The following is a 25,146-nucleotide window of genomic DNA, read 5'->3' as shown; positions in this document are numbered from 1 at the left end:
ATTTGTGGACACTGAAAAATCCTTGCATCTCTGGGATAAATACTACTTGCTCATGGTGAATGATCCTTTTGATATATTATTGGATTTGCTAATATCTTAAGGAATTTTGAATTTATGTTCATTAGTGACCTTTTTTTGTGATCTTTTTTTTTTGCTTTTTAGGACCGCACCTGCAGCATATGGAGGTTCCCAGGATAGGATTGGAGCTACAGATGTTGGCCTACACCACAACCGCAGCAACACAGGATTCGAGCTGTGTCTGTGACCTACACAACAGCTCATGGGAACACCAGATCTTTAACCCACTGAGCAAGGACAGAGATGGAACCTGAACCTGTCATGGTTACTAGTAGGATTTGTTTCTGCTGCACCACAATGGGAACTTCTTTTTTTGTGATCTTTTTCTGGTTTTGGTATCAAGGTGATGCTGGCCTCATAGATTGAGTTTATAAATATTCTGTCCTCTGCAGTTTTTGGGAATAGTATGAGGATAGGTGCTAATTCCTCTCTAAATGTTTGGTAGAATTTACCTGTAAAATCGTTTGGTCCTGGACTTTTTTGTTTGTTGGGCTTTTAAAGTACTGATTCATTTTCATTACTAGTAATTGGTTATTCACATTCTCTATTTCTCCCTGGTTCAGTCTTGGGAGACTATATATTTCTAAGAATTTGTCCATTTCTTCTATCTAGGTCATCCATTCTATTGGAATATAATTGTTTGTAATAGTGTCTTATGATCTTTTATATTTCTGTGGTGTTGACTGTAACACCCTTTTTCATTTCTGATTTTACTGATTTGGGCCCTCCCTTTTTTTCTTTTCTTTTCTTTTTTTTTTTTTTTCAGTCTTTTTGTCTTTGTTGTTGTTGTTGCTATTTCTTGGGCCGCTCCAGGGCATATGGAGGTTCCCAGGCTAGGGGTCGAATCGGAGCTGTAGCCACCGGCCTACGCCAGAGCCACAGCAACGCGGGATCCGAGCCGCGTCTGCAACCTACACCACAGCTCACGGCAACGCCGGATTGTTAACCCACTGAGCAAGGGCAGGGACCGAACCCGCAACCTCATGGTTCCTAGTCGGATTCGTTAACCACTGCGCCACAACAGGAACTCCTCCCTTTTCTTCTTGATGAGTGGCTCAACATTCTTGATGAGTGGTTAAACATTTATCAATTTTATTTTTTCAAAGAGCAAGATTTTTGTTTCTTTTTTCTTTTTTTTTGGTTTCTACGTTTCTGCTCTGATCTTTATGATTTGTTTTCTTCCACTTATTTTGGGTTTTATTAATTACTTTAGACGTAAGGTTGGGTTGAGATTTTTCTTGTTTTCTGACGTAAGCTTACATCACTATAAACTTCCCACTTAGAACTGCTTTTGCTGCATACCATAGGTTTTGGATGTTGTGTTTTCATTTTCCTTTGTCTCTAGGTATTTATTTCCTCAGTGAGCCACTGGTTCTTTAGTAGCATATTGTTTAGTCTCCACATGCTTGTGGTTTTTTGCATTTTTTTTTCTTATGCTTGATAGGTAGCCTTACAGTGTTGTGGCTGGAAAAGATGCTTGATATGATTTTAATTTTCTTAAATTTACTGAGGTTTGTTTTGCAGCCTAGCATGTAATCTATCCTGGAGAATGTTCCAGGATTTGAAAAGAATGTGTATTCGGCTTCTTTTCAATGGAATGTTCTATGTATATGAATTAAGTCCATTTGGTCTATCTAATGTGTTATTTTAGGCCAGTGTTTCCTTATGGATTTGCTTTCTGGATGGTCTGTCCATTAATGCAAGTTGGGTGTTAAAAGTCTCCTACTATTATTGCGGTACTGTTCATTTCTCTCTTTATGTCCATTAATATTTGCTTCATGTATTTAGGTGCTCCTAGTTGGGTACATATTACATTTACAATTGTTGTATCTTATTCCTGGTTTGCTCCCTTGATCAGTATGTGGTGTCCTTCTTTGTCTCTTGTAATAGTCTTTAATGTCTATTTTGTCTGATGTAAGTATTGCTACTCTGGATTCTTCTGATTTCCAATTGCATGGAATACCTTTATCCATCCCCTCACTTTCAGTCAGTGTGTTTCTTTAGATCTGAAGTGAGTCTCTTGTAGGCAGTATAAATATAAATATATATATCCTGTTTTTGTATCTATTAAGCCACTCTATGTCTTTGATTGGAGCATTTAGTCCATCTACATTTAAGGTAATTACTGATATGTATGTTCTTACTGCCATTTTATTGTTTGGGGGGTTTTGTAGGTCTTTCCCCCCCTCCAATCCTGTTCTCTTGTGGTTTGATGATCATCCTTAGTGTTATGTTTGGATACCTTTTTCGTGTGTGTGTATCTATTATAGATTTTTGGTTTGTGGTTACCATGAGGTTATACGTAGATTTCTGTGTATATATGTGATTATTTTAGTTGCTGGTCTCTTAATTTCAAATGCATTTTAACCACCCTGCACTTGTACTCTCTGTCCATCATGGTGACTGTTTTTGACATCATATTTTACATCTCATCATTATGTATATCCCCGAATTGCTTATTGTGGGTGTAGATGATTTCACCACTTTTCTCTCTTTTTTTTTTTTTTGCTATTTCTTGGGCCGCTCCCGCGGCATATGGAGATTCCCAGGCTAGGGGTCTAATCGGAACTGTAGCCACTGGCCTACACCAGAGCCACAGCAACGCAGGATCTGAGCCGCGTCTGCAACCTACACCACAGCTCACGGCAACGCCGGATCGTCAACCCACTGAGCAAGGGCAGGGACCAAACCCACAACCTCATGGTTCCTAGTTGGATTCGTTAACCACTGCACCACGACGGGAACTCCCACTTTTCTCTTTTAACCTTTGTGTGTACGTGATTTCTTACCTTTACTGTATGTTTGCCTTTACTGGTAAGCTTTTTGCTTTCGTAATTTTCATGTTTCTAGCTGTGCCTTTTTTTTTTCACTTAAGAGTTCCTTTAACATTTCTTGTAAAGCTGGTTTGGTGGTGCTGAATTTGATTGTCTGTAAAGCTTTTGATGTTCCCATAGAGTCTGAATGAGAGCTTTCCTGGTTAAGAGTAGTCTTGGTTACAGGTTTTTGCCTTTCATCACTTTAAATGTATTGTCGCTCCCTTCTGGCCTGCCGAGTTTCTGCTGAAAAGTCAGCTGGTACACTATGGGAGTTCCCTTAAGTTATTTCTTTTTGCTTTTTCCTTGCTGCTTTTAATATTCTTAATTTTTTGCCATTTTAATTATATTGTGTATTGATGTGTTTCTTTTTGGGTCAGTCCTGTTTGGGACTCTGTTTCCTGGACTTGGATGACTGTTTCCTTTCCAAGATTGGGGATGTTTCAGCTATTATATCTTCAAATATGTTCTTTGCCCCTTTCTCTCTTTTCTCCTTCAGGACCCCTATAATGTGAATGTGAGTATGCTTGATGTGGTCCCAGAGGTCTCTTAAGCCACCCTCATTTTTATTCACTCTTTTTCTGTTCAGCATCAGTGATTCCTACTACTCTGTCTTCCAGCTCACTGATTCCTCTGTATCATTTGGTGTACGGGTGACTCCTTGTAGTGCACGTTTCTTTTCAGTTATTCTTCATCTGTTTGAGGGTTATGTTTTCTAACTCTTTGTTAAACCTCTCACTCTGGTCATCCATTCTCCTGAGTCCTCTGATGATCTCTATGATGACTACCTCGAACTCTTTGTTGGGTATATTGCCTACCTTCATTTCATTTAGCTCTTCTTGGCTTTTATCTTGTCTTTTAAAAAAACAAAAAAACCCAACAAAAAACAACAACAAAAAAACAACAACAAGTCCACACCCATGGCATATGGAAGTTCCCAGGCTAGGGGTCAAATGAGAGCTATAGCCACTGGCTGACACCAGAGCCACAGCAATGGCAGAGCCGAGCCGTGTCTGCAACCTACACCGCAGCTCACAGCAATGCTAGATCCTTAACCCACTGAGTGGGGTCAGGGATCAAAACTGAGTCCTCATGGCTACTAGTTGGGTTCATTACCACTGAGCCACAATGGGAATTCCTCTTGGCTTTTACCTTGGTCACTCACATCTGGAATATATTCCTCTGTTGCCTCGGTTTGCTAATACTGCTATTTTTATGTCTCTGGTAGGTTAGTTGTTTTCTGATCTTAGAGAAGTGGCCTTCTGTGGGAGACGTCTTAAGTGTCCCATCAGTTCATGCTCCCCTTATCACCCATGCTATATGCTCTAAGGGTTCCTCCTATGAGGGCTGTGTGGGTCCTTCTGTTTGGGAAGCTATGTGGGCAGTCTGGTAGGCTTGGGGAAGTCCATGCTAGATGCCAGACTCTGCCTCATGCAGAAGCTTCCAGCTTTGGTTAGCAGGGCTGTGTCACGAGGTGACTGACTGAACCCCAGGGAGCCCTGGGGCTAATGCTAGCTCACTGGTGGTGGATCTATGGTCCAGAAGACGCTGGAGCTGTTGCCTGCCCACTGGTGAGTGAACGCAGGTCGTGACATTATGATGCCCAAGGATTGCACAGCCGCTGTCAGACTGCTGGGGGAAGAGTGGGAGGGAAAGACGGGTTCCTGACAGTTAGATACACAGTCCTGGATGTTGCAAGGCATGTGTTGGCCTGCAGGTGGGCAGGGCCAGGGCCCAGGTACTCCCAAGGCAGGGTCTGGCCTATTGCGGGCTAGTCAGCCCATAGGCTGTGGGATTGTGGTTGTCTTGCATCTGTTGTCTGCCCTTTGTGAGTGAGGCTGCTCCAAAGGCTAGATCAGACTTCATGGCGAGCAGGGCCAGTGCCCTCGGGATTCTGGGGTTGGTGCCTACCCACTGATGGGTGGAGCTGGGCCCTTGGCAGGGCAGTGTTCAGAGGCAGCTCATGAGGTCTTCTGACAGCCTGTCTGCTGAGTGGGGCTGTCTCTCCGCCCAGTTAGTGCTTGGCCCAGTTCTGGCACCTACAGGCTATTGGGTAGGGCCAAGGCTCTTGGTGCTAATGAGCTAGAGGGAGGACTCCACAACGATACCCACCAGCACTAGTGTCTGTGTGGAAGAAGGAGGTCCCAACAATGGCTGCTGCCAGTGTCTATGCCCCCAGGGGAGCCACCATTGCCCCCCACCCCACCTCCCCAGGAGATTCTCCAAGACCAGCAGGTAGGTCTGGCATAGGCTCTTATCAAATTGCTACTTTTGCCCTGGGTCCCGGAGCATATGAGGTTTTGTGTGTGCCCTTTGAGAGTTAAGTCTCTTATTTCCCCCAGTCCTATGGGACTCCTAAAATTAATCCTTCTGGCATTCAAAGCCAAACGCTCTGGGGGCTCATCTCCCCAGAGCAGGAATTCCTGGGGGAAGAACATCTGCAGTGTGACTATCCTCCAGTTTGTGGGCCACACACCTGGGGGTTTGGGACATGACTCCATTGTGAGCCCTCCCCTTCTACCTATCCTGCTGTGGTTCCTTCTTTACGTCTTTAGTTGCAGATCTTGTAACGTTGTCCCAGAGATCTCTGAGACTCTCTTCATTTGTTTTCAATCTTTTTTCTCTTTTCTGTTCCGCATCCATAATTTCCACTCATCTGCCCTCCACCTCGCTTATTCGTTCTTCTGCCTCCTGTATTCTGCCGTTAGCTACTTCTAGTGAATTTTTAATTTCAGTTATTGTATTTTGCATCTCTTCTTGTTTAAGTTTTATATCTTGTATCTCTTTGGTCAGTGTTTCCTGTAAGTTATCCATCTTTGCCTCCAGTTTATTTCCAATGTCTTGCATCATCTTCAGCATCAACGGTCTGAAGTCTTTTTCCTGGAGGCTAAGAATCTCCTCCTCGCTTAGCTGTTTTTCTGGGTTTTTTCCTTTCTCCCTCTGTCTTTTCATTTTTATAGGTTTTTGGTGTGGTGACCTTCTTACAGATAATAGGGTTGTAGCCTCTCTTACTTCTGATGTCTGCCCCCCTGTGGCTGAAGTCAGTATGGGGGTTTGCTGTAGGCTTCCTGATGGGTGGGGCTGATGCCTGCCCCCTGGTAGGTGGAGCCTATTCTAATCCCTCTGGTGGGTGGGGCTTAGTCTCTGGATGGGTTTAGAGGCAGCTGTATGCCTGAGGGGTCTTTAGGCAGCCTGTTTACTGAGGGGCGGGGCTGTGATCCCACCTGGATTGTTTGGCCTGGGGCTTCTCAGGGCTGATGGGTGGGGCCAGATTTTCCCAAAGTGGCCACCTCCAGAGAAAGGCATACTGCTGAGTATTACCGAGAGCTTTGCTTTCAATGTCCTTCCCTCACAAAAAGCCACGTTCACCCCTGTTTTCTCAGGATGTCCTCCAAGAACTGAGGTCAGGTTTGACCCAGATTCCCACGGAGACTTTGCTTTGCCCTGGGACCCAGTGCACGTGAAAGTCCGTGTGCGCCTTTTAAGAATGGGGTCTCCATTTCCCCCAGTCCTGTGGAGCTCCTGTGCACAAGCCCCACTGGCCTTCATTCAATGCCAGATGCTCAGGGACTCTTTATCCCCGTGCTAGATCCCCACACGTGAGGGTTTGATGTGGGGCTCAGAACTCCCACTCCTCCTGTAGGTGAGTCTCTGTGAACCAGTTAGTTTTCAGTCTGTGGAGCTTCCCACCCGGGAGGTATGGGGTTGTTTATGTGGTGAAGTCGCCCCTCCTACCTCTTGATGTGGCCTCCTCTTTTTCTTCTGGAGTAGGGTATCTTTTTTTAAGGTTTCCGGTCCATTTGGGTGAAGAGTGGTCAGTCTTTAGTTGTGAATTTTATTGTTTTTAGGAAAGACGTTGGGCTCCAGTCCTTCTATTCCGCCATCCTAATCCCGTCTCCAAGTTGCTGATCTTCTCCAGTAGATTCCTTTTTCATCAAATCACAATGAACAGTTGTGATTTTGGCGTGCTCATGAAAGGAGGTGAGTGTGGGGTCTTTCTACTCTGCCATTTCCAGGTATTTGGAGGGATATTTTTTGCTGTTGCTGTTCCTGTTGTAAATGGTATTTTTTCTTGAATTCTGTTTTGCATATTGCCAGTGTGCTGAAATGCATTTGATTTCTGTATACTGATCCAACATCCAGTGCCTATTAATGCCTTTGGATTTGGTAAGTGGAAAATCACAATCTGAAGTGAGTTACTTCTTTTCAGGCCTTCATTTTACATTCTTCTCAGTCTTACTGTGCTGGGGTCGGGGAGCACAAGGATGAAGAGAGTGATCCAGGATCCATGCTGATCTCAAATGGAATTCTTCCAACATTTCATTTGCTCTGGGTTTCCTGCAGATATCTTTTTTTCGAGGTGAAGGTAGTTCCTTTCTATTCCTAGTTTACTAAGGGTTTCTGTGATCTGTTGTTGAATTTCACTGAATACTTTTTCTGCATCTAATAACAATCTAGACAGTAATTTAGGTAGTAACTACCTGTTACTATTTGGGTTCCTCTATCTCCTGAAAAGTGAGAAAATAATTTACAATATAAAGAAAACCTTGAGATCCTCTCAGTGCTTGTCTTTACAAAACACAGTGGCTGTTACGGACACTAAAACCCAGGAGGCTGCTTACCCAGCCTGATGCTCCCTTGTTTGCTTTCAGGTCAGGCAGTGGGCTGTGTCCAGCAGGTGGGGCTGGCAGAGCTGCCAGCTGAGGGAGGCCAAAGAAGCCCTGCTCAGTCAGGTGCAGAAAGCACAGGCCCAGGGGCCAGGAAGACAGGGGACCCAGAGGACACTTGACATAGCTGCCAGACTGCAAAGAGGCCAAGGAAGGTACCTCTTCCCCACCCTTGGACGTGGCCAGCTTTACCAGAAATCTGAGGATCCCCCTCCTGGAACCCTTCAACCAGCCTTGGAGTGGACAGATGCCTTCCCAGTGGGCCATTCAGAAAATGAAGGTAGTGATTTTTCTTTCTTTCTTTTTACGGCCATACCTGTAGCATATGGAAGTTTCTGGGCCAGGGGCTGAATCAGAGCTGTAGCTGCGGGCCTATGCCATAGCAACACCAGATCCAAGCCACATCTGCAACCTGTGCTGTAGCTGTGGCAAGGCCAGATCCCTAACACACTGAGTGAGGCCAGGGATTAAACCCACATCCTCACAGAGACAACGCTGGGTCCTTAACCCACTGAGACACAACAGGACATGTGAAGATAGTGATTTTTCACTTCCAAGGCATCCAGACTCTAAGAAAACACTAGAGAGGAAGAACGTCTCTTGGGACAGGTTTTCTACATGGAGTTACTAGCGTGAAGACATAACCTTGTCCTCAGGACCCAACTGTGCACTGAACAGCTCTGTCCACTGCGTAGGAGATCATCAGACCGAAGGAACCAGGCCCCTGAGACACAGAGGCTGCGGCTGTTGTCTTTACACCTCCACAGGGCTATCCAGGGGCAGAACGACACAGAAATGTGACCAAAAGGGGACAGACCAGGCCCATAGGAGGAGAAGCTACAGGAAGCATAAAGAAGAGCTTTCACAGGGGTTCCCCTGACAGGAGGGGACTGCCCCCTCCCGGCAGGTAAGTAAAGACATGATGACCATCTGGCAGGGCTGTATAGAGAAGCTTCATGCCAGGACGGAGCTGCTGACCTCCAAAGTCCTGGCACATGAAGTGACACCCACTTTACATGAGAGCCAAGCTGGTCAATGTCATGTCTGGCTCAGGACTACCGGGCTCATAGCATCACCGTACAGGCTTAGCTGCCCCCTTTGTGCCCACAGCCTTGACACCTTTGTTCTCCTGGGTTGGACCGCGTGGTCCCCAAGAGCTTGAGCGCCCACTTGGAACTCTGTGCTCTTATAATTTTACAAATTGGATCAGGCGAATGAGGGTCTGGACGAAGACCTTCCGACATGAATTCTTACTTGTGGAGGGAACGGAGTGGCTGTTAACACACCAGTGTAGCACAAACCGGGGCTTTATTGTAGTACTTGGGAAGCTGTGACAGAGCCCAGCATGCAGGCTGTGAGGCCTGGACAACTGCCAGGAGACGAGGGATAAAGGGACCTGTCTCTGCTGCTCGGAGCCCGTTGTCCTTTTTCCGTTCTCAGAGGCAGGTGTGCAGGAAGAGGGTTCAGCATTTCACAAACTGGTGGGTGACCTCGTAGATTCCCACAGACTCCTGAGCCTTCTCGTCATAGTCAGTCCAGTCCTGTGGGGAAACAGGGCAGCGTCAGCCTCACGAGGCAGCCTGGGACGGCGCGGAGTGAGGACACGGACGCGAAAGGCCCAGCGCAGGCTGCCTCTCAGATCTTCAGGAACACGTCTGACTCAGGACAGAGCCAGACTGTTCAGGCCTCAATTCCTGCTCTTCTAACTTTGTGATTTGGGGCAAGTAGTCACTAATCTCTCTGAGTCTTGGTTCCTTTTTAGAGCCACCCCTGCTGCATATGGAGGTTCCCAGGTTAGGGGTCAAACTGGAGCTCCAGCCACTGGTCTACACCACAGCCACAGCCACACCAGATCTGAGCCATGAATGTGACCTGCACCACAGCTCATGGCAACACCGGATCCTTAACCCACTGAGTGAGGAAGCCAGGGGTCAAACCCATGTCTTCGTGGATACTAGTCGGGTTCATTACCACTGAGCCATGACAGGAACTCCCTGAGTATTGGTCCTGTCCTCTATTTTTTTCTTTTTAAAAAAAGAGACAACAATAGATTTCACAGTGAATGTTGAAACAATCAAATGAGAAAACACATGTAAAAGTACTTAGCATAGTGTTAGCTCGTGTAAGAGCTCAGTAAATCCACTTACTGTTATTACCAGGTGCTCTGCAAACTGAATATTTTTGTCCTTTGAGGCCCGAGCATAGGCCTTCCTTATCTGCAAGGCGGTGACATGTCTAGTAATAGGCTCCATTCTTGTTATTCACAGTAGTTATGTTCTACAAGGTCCCTACAAACACGGAATTTGTGAATGCTAAACCACTGTGCCCAGGGGAAATACAGAGGTAAGTTTCCTAGAAGCATCTGATTACACTGTCTTTAACTGATCAATACCTAAATTTGTTTTATGTTTGATTAATTAGTACTGAACTCACAGCTAACAGCACCGTATCGCATGCCCAAGCAAATCTTATCTTACATACATTTTCTCCAGAAGGCACGTCCCACCCTCCTGTGTGAATACTACACGGCGCTTCAACACTGCACTTGGGGCGATCTTAAACCCCCAAATCCCCAACAAAAACACCAAAGTGCAGATTGGTGGATGGCAGTGAAGACAAGATGGCGGAGTAGAAGGACCTGAGCTCACCTCCTCTCACAAAAACACCAAGATCACAACTAACAGCTGAACAACCCCTGACAAAGACTGGAACCTACCAAGAAGATAATCTACATCCAAAGACAAAGCAGCAGCCAACAAGGTGATGCGAGGAAGGGTGCATTCAATCAAATCCCACACCCACCGGGCTGGTGACCTACAAACTGGAAGATGATAATGTAGCAGAGGTTCTCCAACAGGAGTGAGAGTTCTAAGCTCCACCATCAGGCTCCCCAGCACGGGGGTCTGGCATCAGGAGGAACCCCCAGAACATTCAGCTTTGAGGGCCAGTGAGGCTCGAGTGCAGGAGCTCCACAGAACTGGGGAAGAGAGGGTATATCCGAGGTCTCATGTGCACTGGGACGAGGGCAAAGCAACCACTCCACACGAGCCTGGGTCAGACCTACCTATGGGTCTTAAGAGGGTCTCCTGGGAGGCAGGGGTTGGCTGCGGCTCCTTGTGGGGGCAATGACACTGGCGGCAGAACCCTATGGCATGCTCATTAGTGTGAGCTTTCCAGCAGACACCATTTTGGACCTACCCAACAGCCTGCTGCCTCCAGTCCTGGGAGACCTTAGGCCAAACAACCAACAGGGTGGGAATACAGCCCCACCATCAGCAGACAAGCTACCTAAAGTCATCCTGAGCTAACAGCTGCCTCTAAACACACCCCTTGACACGGCCCTACTCACCAGAGGGACAAGACCCAGCTCTACCTACCAGTGGGCAGTGGCCAGTCCCTCCCACCCAGAAATATGCACAACTCCTGGACCAATCTCACCCACCAGGGGGCAGAGGTGCCAGAAGCAAATGGAACTATGATCCTACAGTCTGCAGAAAGAACCGAAACACGGGAAGTTAGACAAAATGAAATGGCAGTGAAATATGTTCTGGGTGAAGGAACAAGAAGAAAACCTTGTGGAGAGTCCATCTATCTGAAAAGTAATTCATCATTAATGAGACAGTAAAGATGATCCTAGACTTCAAAAAGGAATGGACACACAGACCAAGAAGATACAAGAGAGGGTTAACAAAGAACTACAAGACTTAAGGAACAGAGAGGAACAATATAGTAACTGAAAGGAAAAATACACTAGAAGGCATCAATAACACAAAAAATGAAGCAGAGGAATGAATAAGTCTGCTGGAACACAGAATGTGGCCATCACTGCTAAGGAACAGAATAAGAAAAAAGAATGAAAAGAAATGAAGACATCCTAAGATACCTGAGACCGTATTAAATGCGCCATCATTCACGTTATAGGGGTCCCAAAAGGAGAAGAGGGAGAAAATGGGCCTGAAAAAATATTAACAGTCAAAAACTTTCCTAACACGGGAAAGGAAACATTCAAGTCCAGGAACTGCAGAGTCCCGCAGACGATAAACCCAAGAAAGAACATGCCCAGACAGAGAGAGAACATGAAAAGCAACAAGGGAGTCATCCCAAGGTTATCAGCTAACTTTTCAGCAGAAACTCTGCAGGCCAGAAGGGAGTAGCACAATATATTTAAAGTGATGAAAGGGAAAACTTTACAACCAAGAATACCCTACCAGCAAGGCTCTTGTTTGGATTCAACAGCAAAATCAAAAACACATGAAAAGATGCTCAACATTACTAATTATGAGATAAATGCAAATCAAAACTATAGTAAGGTACCACCTTATACCAGCCAGGATGGCCACCATCAAAAAGTCTACAAACAGTACCTGCTGGAGAAAAGGGAACTCTCTCACACTACTGGTAAGAATGTAAATTGGTACAACCACCTGGAGAACAGTATGGTGGTTTCTTAAAACTAAAAACAGAACTACCATATTATCCAGCAATCCCAATCCCAGGCGTATATCCAGAGAAAATCACAATTCGAAACAATATATGCACCCTAATGTTCACTGCAGCACTATTTACAGTAGCCAAGACATGGAAGCAACCTGAATGCCCATCGTCAGAGGAAGGGATAAAGATGTGGTACCAATACACACTGGAATATTACTCAGCCATAAAAAGGGTGAAAAGAATACCATTTGCAGCAAGATGGATGAACCTAGAGATTATCATACAAAGTGAAGTAAGAGAAGGACAGCTAACATGATATCACTTACATGTGGAATCTAAAAAAATGATAGACATGAACTTTTTACAAAACAGAGAGACTCACAGACTTAAAAACAAACTTACGGTTTATACCAAAGGGAAAAGGTCGGAGCGGCGGGGGGAGGGGACAAATTAGGAGTTTGGGATTAATATATACACACTACTGGATATAAAATAGATAATCTACGAGGACCTACCACACAGCACAGAGAACTCTACTCAATATTCTGTCATAACCTATTATGGGAAAAGAATCTGAAAAAGAAAGGCTATGTGTGTAGCTGAATCACTGTGCTGTACACCTGAAATGAAGAAATCATTGTAAATCAACTATAATATACTGCAATCAAAAATAAAAATTATATTTAAAAAAATACAAAAGCAGAGTCAGCTTCCTGCTGAAGAGCCTTATTCACAAAAGGGTAATTCTCACTAGGTGCCAGACAGCTCCCGGCAAGGCCCCCAAGTCCCGTACCTTCTCCTGAAGATTAATGTCACTGAAGACTGTTCCTGATTCCACACCCTCAGCAGCAAATCCAGCCTGCAGGTGACAGGAAGACAGCAGTTAATCCGGTGGAAAGAGGGCACTGGTCTGGCGTGTGAGCTTGGCCAGGGAACTGGCTCTTCTCACTACACCTGCAGGATGAGAGGACGGAGGTGCAGGGTTGGGTGTTCTTCTAGAGTAACTACTGAGCCTCTAGGGCCTGGCAGCTGCCCTGGGGCTAGAGCGGTTTCTACAAATGAGAAACCTGACCCAGAAGGCAGGAGGTGTGGGCTAGACCCTTGAGTGCCCTGGTTTTCCCTCTCTGGACCTCAGTTTTCTTATTAATGAAACAAAGATGATAGACTCTTTCTTCTGCCTACCTCACAAAAGCTGTGAGGTAAAAATGGTGCAAGAATAAAGCAGCAAAAGCACTGGCTCTGGAGTCGGATAGATGTGGGTTCAAATGACAGCTCCAATGCTTACTAACTGTGTCACCCTGGGCGAGTCGCAAAATCTCTGAAGTTCCTTCCTCCTCTGAAAAACAGGATGAATAACTTCACAGGGTTATTGTGAGGATGAGGTGAGGTAACCTTCGAAGCGACAAGCCTGATGCCTGACATATATTAGGTGCTTAATAAACAATTACTGGCGTTCCTGTTGTGGCGCAGCAGAAATGAATCTATCCGACTAGGAACCATGAGGTTGAGGGTTTGATCCCTGGCCTCACTCAGTGGGTTAAGGATCCGGCATTGTGGTGAGCTGTGGTGTAGGCTGCAGACGTGCCTTGGATCTGGCGTGGCTGTGGCTGTGGTGTAGGCCAGCAGCTATAGCTCTGATTCAACCCCCAGTGTGGGAACCTCCACATGCTGCGGGTACGGCCCTAAAAAGCAAAAAAAAAAAAAAAACAAAACCAATCCCTATACTTAGAAAGGCGACGTCCTAGTCCATGGTCTCTGTAAGAAGCAAAGTTCTGCTGTCACTTCCTAGATGCCCTCTCCAAAGACACAGGTTCCCCAGGAAGACACACACCTGAGGCTGGAAATCAACTGGTTCAAGTCCCCGGCACTCAAACTCTACTATCGTCTTGAACTTCTCGTTGTCTTCGGCCTAAAAAGGAATTGTGTTGAGAAACGAGGGGGTTGGGAAGGCCCCACTGCCCCTGGGAGCCCAGAATGGGACTCAGGAGCAACTCATCCTGTCCTGGAAGAAGCCTGCCTGGGCACCTGCTTGCCACAAGACCTTCTCAGATGTGGGTGCTGGAGGCCAAAGAGTGTGGACTCTGGGGTCAGGGTGCCTACATGTGAGCTGTTTCTTCCCTCTCTTCCTCTCGGCCTAAGACTGTCAAATGGAGCTGCGGAAACCACTCGAGGCTTATTATGAGAATCTGAGCTAGGTTTAAAGTGCCTAGCATAGGACCTGACACTATACTCAATGAATGGTAGATAAAATTATCAAATTAAAAACTATGAAGAAAAATGTTAAGCCATAAAGTTTCCACATCATCCAAAAGACCCCAGAACACTTAGCCATTTGCTAACCCTCTGCCATGCTGTCAAGGCAGTGGCTGACCTAGAGCCTTTGAGATGGGATCTGCATGGGGAGGGGACCCTCTCGGGGGCGGGGAGGGGTGCAGCCAGGAAATTCATGCCTACCTGACCCCTGGGCCCAAAGACTGCAAGGACCACACCCTCATTCTCATTCTGTCATTCACTACAGAAATGCTTCCTGCACACCAGCCATGTGCCTGGCCCTGGAGAGGCACTTTCTCTTGGCCCTGATTTGTGTTTTTCTTTGCTGGACTTTTTCTTCCACTAGATTATGATTTACCTGAGGACAAGTCCATATGTGATTTCTCCCTTTAACTTCAGGACAAAGCTGAGAATTTGGCATAAATCAGACATTTTCCAAAAATGCCAAATAAGGAAAAGATGAAGACAAGTAAGTGCCCTCCTTTAAACACAGAGACCCACCCCCTCCCTCACCTCTGGACTAATATCACCCAATAACGTAAAAACACCGAACAACATCAAGTATTAAGATGGCATGCACCACTGCAAGGACGGTCCCACCCGTGGATTCAGAGGAGGCTCCCTAGTCCTCCAAGATGTAGACAAGGCAGGTGTTCCCAGTGAGGGCAATTGAGCGGCCAGGTTGGGTCAGAGGTCTCCCAAGTACCCACAGTCCAGCACATATAAGAAGGTACGACAACAGCCTTGCTCTAAGTCGTCTTCCTCTGGAGCTCTCATTCCAGCACAAGGTGAATAAATGACCGACTGAGTGAATGAATGCACAAGTACATGAAGTCACTCAGTCGCAAGGAGAGTCGCTCCGGTTGCAGGTATTAACTCTAGAACCCTCCTACTTTGCAGCTCTGCTCTAATCCCACCATGCCTGTCACTACAGCAGGAAACTTACATTGTAAGCTTTGATGGTGTGGCTCAAGATCTCTGAAATGTAAAAGAGAAGACAAAGTTGATTTGAGTCCATATCTGGTCCCACCCAGATGCCCAGGCTTTGGGAAAGAGTCTGCTGCAGAGGCTTGGGCGTGTCAGACCTGGGTCCACCCACAGGTAACAAGAGTGTGCTTCTGGTGTGGTACCAGAAAGCTGTGGGCCAGGCCAGCAGAGGTCAGTATCCATGGCCTGCCTACCTACCAATGGAGTTTTCCCTTGAACACAGCTTGCACTTCTGGACCATGGAGGCACTGCCACGACCCCCCTTCAGTGCCACGCTATCCTGGCAAGGAGTAAACAGAACCTCTAGTCATATACCAGTCAGACGTAACGGTCCTCAGGAGACCTGGTCCTACCACTCAGTATCCAGCTGAAGCCCCAGACAGGGTGAGCGATGCGCTAGGACAATAATCCTGGGGAGGCTTCTTGAGACAGGAAAGGACTTCCCCTTGATTTTGAACTCTGCCCACACCCCAAAGCCTGCTGTTCCCAGTGTTAATCACACCGATGCCTGCCCTCCCAAACCACAAAAAGGGGAGTCCAAAGACCAGAGAGGTTAGGGCCACAAACCCCTGCCCAGGGGCATATGTGCGAGGGGGTGGGGGGGAGGGGGAGCAGTTACCATCAGTCGAATGTACTGCCACTTCTCTGAAATCTCACCACAGTTGCCACATTTCATCTTGGGGGGAAAAAAGAGTATTAGCTGAGTGGTTGTTGGTTCAGCTGGGCAGACGCTGAGGGAGGGCTAAGAACAGTATGAGGTGGGCAGCTGGTAACCTTGTCAGCAATCTTACCTCATCCTGAGAACCAGCCCCCCTGAGGACATAACTTGACTCATCTTTGGGCAAAGAACAGGTCAACGTGTTTCTCATGTTGCCATGCTTGTCCTCCTCTAAGAAGTGCTCCTTCTGGCTGGGGATTTAAGGCTCACGTGGTCCACAAATGGCCTCAACCCCCCTCCCCCTCCTCCACTGAGTTAGGAGCTTCCTCTGAGTTCTCACAGGGCCTGTAGGTCCCACATAAAAGTATTCATCACTCTGCTGCTACTCTACTTCTTTGTCTCCTCTAGACTCCGCCTTTTTTTCTTTTTTTTGGCTGCACGCCAGCAGAAGTTCCTGGGCCAGGAATTGAAACCCCCAACTCCCACCCCTTTGCCACAACTCTGACACAAGCCACAACAGTGACAGCACCAGATCCTTAACCCCCTGCTTCCAGACCCTGCTTTTTGAAGCCAGGGAACATCACTTCCTCAAATAAGCCCTGACACTAGGTGGTCAGAAAGCTTCCTGAAAAAGATATAGCTTTTGCCAGGTACTGAAGGATGCTTGGACTTCGACTAAAAGGGAAACAGATCAAGACCCAGGATCTGGGAGAGGAAGGGGCCTCAAACTGTACAGTTAAGACAAGACCTCTGCAGATCATGCCACTAGGGTACCAGATTTACCAACATACTGTGGGGTAGCAAGGACGCAGCCATGCACAAAACTAATCCATTTCAGAGGCAGGATCAAGATGGTGGAGGAGTACGACGTGGCGCTCACCTTCTCCCACAAACACATCACAGCAACCAACAAACCATCTACATGTAGAACGATTTGCACAGAACGCCTCCTAAACGCTGGCAGAAGACTTTAAACCTCCCAAAAGGGTAAGAAACCCTCCACATAACCGGGTGGAATGAAAGGAAAAAGAGAGAGAGAAAAGGAATCAGGAGAGGACTAGGACTCCTGAGAGGGAGCTGTGAAAGAGGAAAAGGAACCCAGACCCTGGGAAGCTGCTGAACCAACAGTGAGATCGGCTGAGACGGAGAGACCTCAAAGCCTGGCAGAAGAGCACAGCAGCTGGACTGAGGAGGGCAAAGCAGCAGGAGCGCTGCGGAGACCACTGGTACCACCTCCCAGGACACCACAGCCTGAGACACGCTGACCACAGCCTGAGAACTGACTCAGAGGGTCAGTTCCGGGGAGAGGGCTGGGGCTGGTGGTGTGGAGACGGCCTGAGGGGGTGGGGAGTAGAGTGCCGCAGCCAAGGGAACCCAGGAGGAGGTCTGGACCCACCGCAGAAGCAAGCTGCCACTGCTGGCGAGGCCAAGAGGAGGAGGGGCAGGCTGCCATAGGAGTTTATTTCTCTGTGCTCCTGTGGATTCTCGGAGGGCAGGGCTACAGGCAGCAAGGTGCCTCTTGCGTGGGCTATGGGCAACAGGGCACTCTCGTGTGGGCTACAGGTGGTGGCGCCTCTTGCGCAGGCTAAGCGTGACAGGGCGCCTCCCGCGTGGTCTACAGGCAGTGAGTGCAAACCACTGCGGTCACCTCAGACTCCAGAGGTAGGCGTGACTCGCCATGACTAGGGATCTATGAACAGGCACCACCTGCAGCCCCAGTTACCTCAGAGGTCAGCACAAAGGTGGGTACTGCAACCGAGTGCCACCCACTGCTGTTCTCACTCCCCTGGGAATGCACACACCCTGCTGCTGTCACTTCCAAGTGCTCTGGGAGCCTCCGAGACCTGCCTGGGGGTCACTGCCACGTCCCAGGGCCCTGCAACTGGGAGCAGCCTGTGCCGCCTTCCCACGGGTCCTTGCCACGGTCAAGGGCCCAGCAACCAGACCCTGGCTCCATCTTCCTGGAAGCACCTGCAGCACCCTATCAAGGGGATAACAGAAGCCCCCATAAAGCACCCAGGGGGCTCTTACATGGAAATAGCCCTCAAAGACTTCAGTAACTATTTCCCTTAAACTCACAGAATTAAAAAAAAAAAAAAAAGCAAAGTAAAGAAGCTCAGAAACAATTCCCAGTTAAAAGAACAGAATTTCTCTGAAGGAGCAAACAATGAAAGAAACCTCTGCAGTATAACAGACACTGAGTTCAAAAAGGAGAGAGTGAAAATACTGAAAGAATTAAGAGCGAGTATGAAGGAATTAAGAGCAGATATGAACACTAATGCAGATTATTTTAGAAAGAAACTAGAAAATATACAGAGGAGCCAAGAAAAATTAAAAAATTCTTGCAGAGATGCAAGCTGAGTTAAAGGCACTGAAGAGCAGAATGAATAATGCAAAGGAACAAATTAGTGACTTGGAAGATAGAATAATGGAAATCACCCAATCAGGACAGCAGACAGAAAACCAAATGAAAAAAAGTGAAACCAATATAAAATAATATAAAGCAATGTGGGATAATATAAAGCAGGCCAATCTAGGCATTATAGGGATTCCAGAAGGAGAAGAAAAAGGGGACTAAAAATATTTGAAGAAATTATGGCTGAAAACTTTCCAAATCTAAAGGAAACAGAGGGCCCCAAACAAATTGAACCCAAATAGGCCCACACCAAGACATTATAATAAAAATGGCAAAAGTTAAAGATAAAGAGAGGATTCTAAAGGCAGCAAGAGAAAAAGAGCTAATTATAAGGGAACCCTCATAAGGCTATCAGCTGATTTATTTACAGAAACACTACAGGCCAGAAGAGTGGCAAGATATATTCAAAGTTCTAAAAGGGAAATAATTTCAGCTTAGAATACTCTACCTGGCAAGAACATCATTTAAAATGAAAGGAGAAATAAAGAATTTCTCCAACAAACAAAAACTAAGAGAGTACAGCAACAATACACCCATTCTAAAAGAAAAATAGAAAGTGCTCCTATAAATAAAAAAGAAGTAAGAAGAAATACGATGGAGGAAATCACAATTGGAAAGCAATGACTGGAAAGCCAGTATACGATCTAAAAGGAAAAAAACCCTACTCTAAAAGCAAAGATAAACAGAAGGAACAGCAAAAGGATAAACATGAAGATGTTAAAAAAGGACTTCAAAATCATAAAATGTGGGGAAGGAAAGTAAGAAAACCTAGACTCTCTTTTAAGAATGTGTTTGGGCCTATACGACTATCAGGATAAAGCAAGCAGATACAGGAAGGGGTTAACATACTTGAAAAACAGGACAACCAGAAATCAAAACCAAACAATACATTCACAAAAACTAAAAAGAAGAGGACATAAGCATAAAATAAACATCCAATCCAAAAAAGAGACTCAAGGTAGGGCAAAGAACATATATCAATTGAAAGTGAGGGGATGGAAAAAGATATTTCACGGGAATGGAAAAGACAGGAAAGCAGGAGTTGCTATTCATCTCAGCCAAAATAGACTTTAAAACTAAGGCCATAAAGAAAGACACAGAAGGTCACTATTTAATGATAAAAGGATCTTTAAGAAGAGGATATTACACTCGCCAATACATATGACCCTAATATAGGAGCACCCAAAGACATACAACAAATACTAACAGACATAAAAGGAGAAATTGATGGGAATACAATCATAGTAGGAGACTTTAACACCCCACTCACATCAATAGACAGGAATGATCCTCTAGACAGAAAATAAGTAAGGCAACAGAGATGCCAAGTAACACATAGAAGAGTTAGACTTAATTGATGTTTTCAGGACATAACATTCAAAAAAAATCAGAATATATATTGTTTTCAAGTGCACGTGGAATATTCTCAAGGACTGACCACATACTGGGACACAAAACTAACCTGAACAAATTTAAGAGTATAGAAATTATTTCAAGTAGTCTTCTCTGACCACAACGGCATGAAACTAAAAATCAACCACAGGAAAAGAAATGAGAAAAAATTGACTACATGGAGACTAAACAACATGCTACTGAAAACCAATGGGTCAATGAGGAAATCAAAAAGGAAATGAAAAAATAAAAAACAAAAAACCTTGAGACAAATGATAATGAAAACACAACCATTCAAAATCTAGGGATGGGAGTTCCCGTCGTGGCGCAGTGGTTAACAAATCCGACTAGGAACCATGAGGTTGCGGGTTCGGTCCCTGGCCTTGCTCAGTGGGTTAATGATCCGGCGTTGCCATGAGCTGTGGTGTAGGTTGCAGACGCGGCTCGGATCCTGCGTTGCTGTGGCTCTGGCGTAGGCTGGTGGCTACAGCTCCGATTGGACCCCTAGCCTGGGAACCTCCATATGCCTCGGGAGTGGCCCAAGAAATAGCAAAAAGACAAAAAAAAAAAAAAAACCAAAATCTAGGGATGCCACAAAAGCAGTGCTTAGAGAAAAGTGCATAGTGATACAGGCCTTCCTTACCCACAGAATGGGAGAAAATATTTGCAAATGAATCAACTGACAAGGGATTAATCTCCAAAATTTATAAATACCTCCTACAGCTCAATACCAAAAAAACCCCAAAAAACCCCATCAAAAAATGGGCAGAAGATCTAAACAGACAATTGTCCAAAGAAGACATATGGATGGCCAAAAAACACATAAAAAGTGATACAGGCCTTCCTCAGAAAACTCAAATCGACAACTTAACCCACCCACCACCTAAAAGAATCAGAAAAAGAACAAACAAAACGTATAGTCAGCAGAAGGAAGGAAATCATAAAGATCAGAGAGGAAATCAATAAAATAGAGATTCAATAAAACAACAGAAAAAAAAATCAATAAAACCAAGAGTTGGTTCTCTGTAAGGGTAATAAACAAAACAAAACTTTGGCCAGACTAACCAAGAAGAGCAGAGAAAAAAACTCAAAATAAGAAATGAAAAGGGAGAAATCTCAATGGATACTGCAGAAATACAAAAAACCATAGGAGAATACTATGAACAATTACATGCCAACAAATTTGACAACCTAGAAGAAATGGACAACATGCTAGAGACATACACAGCCCGCCAAAACTGAATCAAGAAGAAACAGATCAACTGAACAGACTGACCACTAGAAATGAAATGGAACAGGTAATAAAAATACACCCTACAAACAAAAGTCCAGAACCAGATGGCTTCACAGGCGAATTCTACCAAACATACTAAGAAGAACGCACACCCATCCTTCTTAAACTTTTCCAGAATCCTAAATACATTCTATGAAGCCACCATTATCCTAATACCAAAAGCAGACAAAGATATACCAAAAAAGAAAATTACAGACCAACATCTTTGATGAATATTGACACAAAAATTTTAGCCAACAGGATCCAATAACATATAAACAAAGATCACACACCATGACCAAGTCGGATTCACTCCAAGTTCACAAGAAAGGTTCAACATATGCAAGTCAACGTCATATACTACATTAACAAAAGAAAAGTAAAAAACCACATGATCATCTCAACAGATGCAGAAAAGGGCATTTGACAAAATCCAACATCCATTCATAATAAAAACTTACTTACCAAAAGGGGGTATAAAGGGAACATACATTAACAGAATAAAAGCTGTTTATATCAAACCCACAGCCAATATAATACTCAACAGAGAAAAGCTGAAAGCCTTCCTGCTAAAATCTGGAATAAGACAAGGATGCTCATTCTCACCATTTTTATTCCAAATAGTATTGGAAGTCCTAGCCACAGCAATCTGACAAACAGAAGAAATAAAAGGTATCCAAATTGGAACAGAAGAAGTACAATTGTGACTCTTGGCAGATGACATGACACTATACATAGAAAACCCTAAGGACTCCACACAAAAACTACTCAAATTGATCAAAAAATTCAACAAAGTAGCAGGATACAAGATTAACATTCAGAAATGGGTTGCATTTCTGTATACTAACAATGAAATATTAGAAAAGGAATATAAAAATGTAATACTTTTTAAAATTGCACCCCCCAAAATTAAATACCTAGGAATAAACTGACCAAGGAGGTGAAAGATTATATGGTGAGAACTATAAAACATTAATCAAAGAGATTAAAGAGGATTCAAAGAAATGGAAAGATATTCCATGCTCCTGGATAGGAAAAATTAATATCCTTAAAATGGCCATACTACCCAAAGCAATCTATAAATTCAATGCAATCCCTATCAAATTACCTATGACATTTTTCAGAACTAGAACAAACAATGCAAAAATTTATATGGAATCATAAAAAGACCCAGAATTGCCAAAGCAATCCTGACAGACAAAAACCAAGCAGGAGGCATAACTCTCTCAGATTTCAGGCAGTATTACAAAGCTACAATAATCCAGACAGTGTGGTACTGGTACCAAAACAAACATATAGCCCAATGGAACAGAATAGAGAACCCAGAAATAAACCTATACACCTATAGTCAATTAATCTTCAACAAAAGAGGCAAGAATAAAAAATGGGAAAAAGAGTCTTTTCAGCAGTGCTGGGAAAACTGGACAGCTGCATGTAAATCATTGAAACTGGAACACACCCTCACACCATGCACAAAAATAAATTCAGAATGGCTTAAAGACTTAAACGTAAGACAAGACACCATCAAACTCCTAAAAGAGAGCATAGGCAAAACATTCTCTGACATCAACCATACAAATGTTTTCTTTGGTCAGTCTCTCAAAGCAATAGAAATAAAAACAAAAATAAAGCAATGAGACCTAACTGAACTTACAAGCTTTTGCAAAGCAAAGGAAACCATAAAAACACCCACAACCTACGGAATGGGAGAAAATAGTTTCAAACGATGCAACCGACAAGGACTTAATCTCCAAATTATACAAGCAACTCATACAACTCAACAACAAAAAAACAAACAACCCAATTGACAAGTGGGCAGAAGACCTCAATAGACATTTCTCCAAAGAAGACACACAGATGGCTCAACACCTCTAATTACTAGAGAAATGCAAATCAATACTACCCTAAGTTACCACTTCACACAGGTCACAATGGCCATATTATTAAGTCTATAAATAAGAAATGCCTGAGAGAATGTGAAGAAAAGGGAACCCTCCTGCCCTGCTGATGGGAGTGTAAACTGGTACAACCACTCTGGAAAACAGTATGGAGGTGCCTCAGAAAACTAAATATAGAACTACTACATGATCCAGCAATCCCACTCCTGGGCACACATCCAGACAAAACTTTCACTGAAAAAGATACACGCACCGCAATGTTCAATGAACATTATTCACAATAGCCAAGACATGGAAAAAATCTAAATGTCCAGTGACAGAAGACTGGATTAAGAAGATGTGGTATATATACACAGTGGACTACGACTCAGCCGTAAAAAAACAAAAATGCCATTTGCAGCAACATGGATGGAACTGGAGACTCATACTAATAAAGTCAGAAAAAGAAAGACAAATACCATATGGTATGACTTATATCTGGAATCTAATATACGGCACAAACGAACCAATCTACAGAAAAGAAACAAACTCATGGACATGGAGAAGAGACTTCTGGTGGCTGAGGGGGAGGGAGCAGGATGGCCTAGGAGTTGGGGGTTAGTAGATACAAACTATTGCATTTGGAATGGATAAGCAATGAGATCCTGATGTACAGCACAAGGAACTATATCTCATTACCTGTGATGGAACACAATGGAGAATAGTGTGAGAAAAATAACGTATATATGTGTATAGCTGCATCATTTGCTGTACAGCCGAAGTTGACAGAACACTGTAAATCAACTGTAATACATTTTTTTAAAAAAATTAATGGACTTCACAATAAAGCTTAATCAACAGATAAAATTATTCTTGCTAAATAATCCCTAGATCCTTTCAAGTACTTTCGTTTAGTGTTTGTTTACATACCATAAAACATTAAATACTTAACATTTATGGAAAAGTTACAAAAGGAATTCCAGGCCACTGCCAATTAGGAATTAACCAATAAATTTTTTTTTAAAAAACCGTAAAATTCTACCAAGACACGAGAACATTTGTTAAACATTTCCCTTCTTGCCAGAGAGAAAAACTGTTCACTGCTGGGCTCAGGTCGGGAAACCTGAATCCGGGCTGGCCCTTGGAGCTCCCACTCAGCACCTCCAAGCGCCTACAGCCTAGATGTCTAGCGCCCTGCCCCTCCAGCCTTACCTTCAGGTACCACCGGAAGTCCTCGCCCACTGGCCGGAGGTTGGTGACATTCTCCAGCGTGGCTTTGAGCTGCAGCGCGATTTTCTGAGCCGACGGAGAGTAGGAGCACCGGTGTAACTGTGTCCACAGCGCCTGCGCGGCCGCGCGCCGGGCCCCTGCCCCGCCCCGCCCCTCTCCTCAGCTCCCTGCACGAGCTCCGCTTGCCCGCAGCTTAGCGCGAGCCCCTTCCCCTCATTCCCTCCTGGCGCGAGCTTCTGCCTCCCACGACCTCGCCACCACCCCTTTCCTGCCCCGGGAGCGACTCGCCTCCGCCTTACCCCCATGGTGGCTCGGCTCGGCCCGGCCGGCGCTCCAAGCGGCTGCTGCTTTCCGGCTCGTCGTAAACGGCTGGCGCCGCCCGCGCACCCTCGGTACCGAGTTAGGACGGGCGTGGGGGCGGGGTCTCCACGCGGCGCTGCTTACTCCTCACACCTGGCTTTGTTTCTTAGGCAGTGAACCTGTGAAGTTAGCCTGGGTCCGCAATTAGCCTGCAGCAATCCGTAACTCCAGATATTTACAGAAGACCAAGGTATTCCGAGGGATACCGTAGCAAACAGGACAGTCCCTGCCCGAAACTTCTGCCAGAACCTCTTCCAGTTTTCCTGGCTCTTCACTACTCTGCCTTCTCTCACCCAGCCTCGCGCTTAGTCCCTGCTTGCCCTCTGTCGCTTCCGTTGACCCATCGATAGCAGAGGGTGCACTGGAGTCCGGAACCCTGGCATCTCAAGTACCAGATCTGCACCTAACTTGCTGCTTCTCTTTGGAGGAGGCAAAGGTGTGTGTGTGTGTGTGTGTGTGTGTGTAGCCTGGGCGTCAAAAGACTTGGGACCTGAGGCAAAGGGGTGTGTGTGTGTGTGTGTGTGTGAGTGAAGCCTGGGCGTCAAAAGACTTGGGACCTGAGGCAAAGGGGTGTGTGTGTGTGTGTGTGTGTGTGAGTGAAGCCTGGGCGTCAAAAGACTTGGGACCTGAGGCAAAGGTGTGTGTATGGGTGTGAAGCCTGGGCGTCAAAAGACTTGGGACCTGAGGCAA

The 25,146-nt window shown here is 45.3% G+C and overlaps 1 protein-coding gene and 1 long non-coding RNA gene across 3 annotated transcripts; one reads left to right on the top strand and one right to left on the bottom strand.

Moving 5' to 3' along the window:
- Window positions 1-2,054: 2,054 nt before the first annotated feature.
- On the top strand, window positions 2,055-11,806 carry LOC102163153 (uncharacterized). The gene is made up of 6 exons (XR_014808328.1): window positions 2,055-6,872; window positions 6,990-7,058; window positions 7,544-7,838; window positions 8,326-8,465; window positions 9,826-9,901; window positions 10,054-11,806. It is a non-coding gene; the product is annotated as an uncharacterized LOC102163153 (long non-coding RNA).
- On the bottom strand, window positions 8,848-24,473 carry CZIB (CXXC motif containing zinc binding protein). 2 transcript variants are annotated; one of them, XM_003127985.6, is made up of 8 exons: window positions 24,396-24,473; window positions 24,079-24,162; window positions 15,870-15,926; window positions 15,449-15,530; window positions 15,210-15,241; window positions 13,824-13,901; window positions 12,786-12,851; window positions 8,848-9,099 (listed from the first exon to the last, which is right to left on the bottom strand). In XM_003127985.6, exons 1-8 carry the CDS (start codon window positions 24,399-24,401, stop codon window positions 9,022-9,024), a joined length of 483 nt encoding a protein of 160 aa, XP_003128033.2. In that variant the 5' UTR covers window positions 24,402-24,473; the 3' UTR covers window positions 8,848-9,021. The 2 variants fall into 2 exon arrangements, with proteins under 2 accessions (XP_003128033.2, XP_084821235.1); XM_084965109.1 differs by lacking the exons at window positions 24,079-24,162; window positions 24,396-24,473 and adding an exon at window positions 21,477-22,291 and having other exon boundaries at window positions 15,870-20,233.
- Window positions 24,474-25,146: the final 673 nt, after the last annotated feature.

The sequence above is a fragment of the Sus scrofa genome, chromosome 6 (genome assembly GCF_054392235.1).
Source record: "Sus scrofa isolate SSC_HxYL_T2T_F1_AM1 chromosome 6, Sscrofa_HxYL_maternal_Yorkshire_Landrace_v2.0, whole genome shotgun sequence".
NCBI classification, from domain to species: Eukaryota; Metazoa; Chordata; class Mammalia; order Artiodactyla; family Suidae; genus Sus; species Sus scrofa.
The sequence above is the reverse complement of the archived record's forward strand: the minus strand, read 5'-3'. Positions and strand labels throughout refer to the sequence as shown.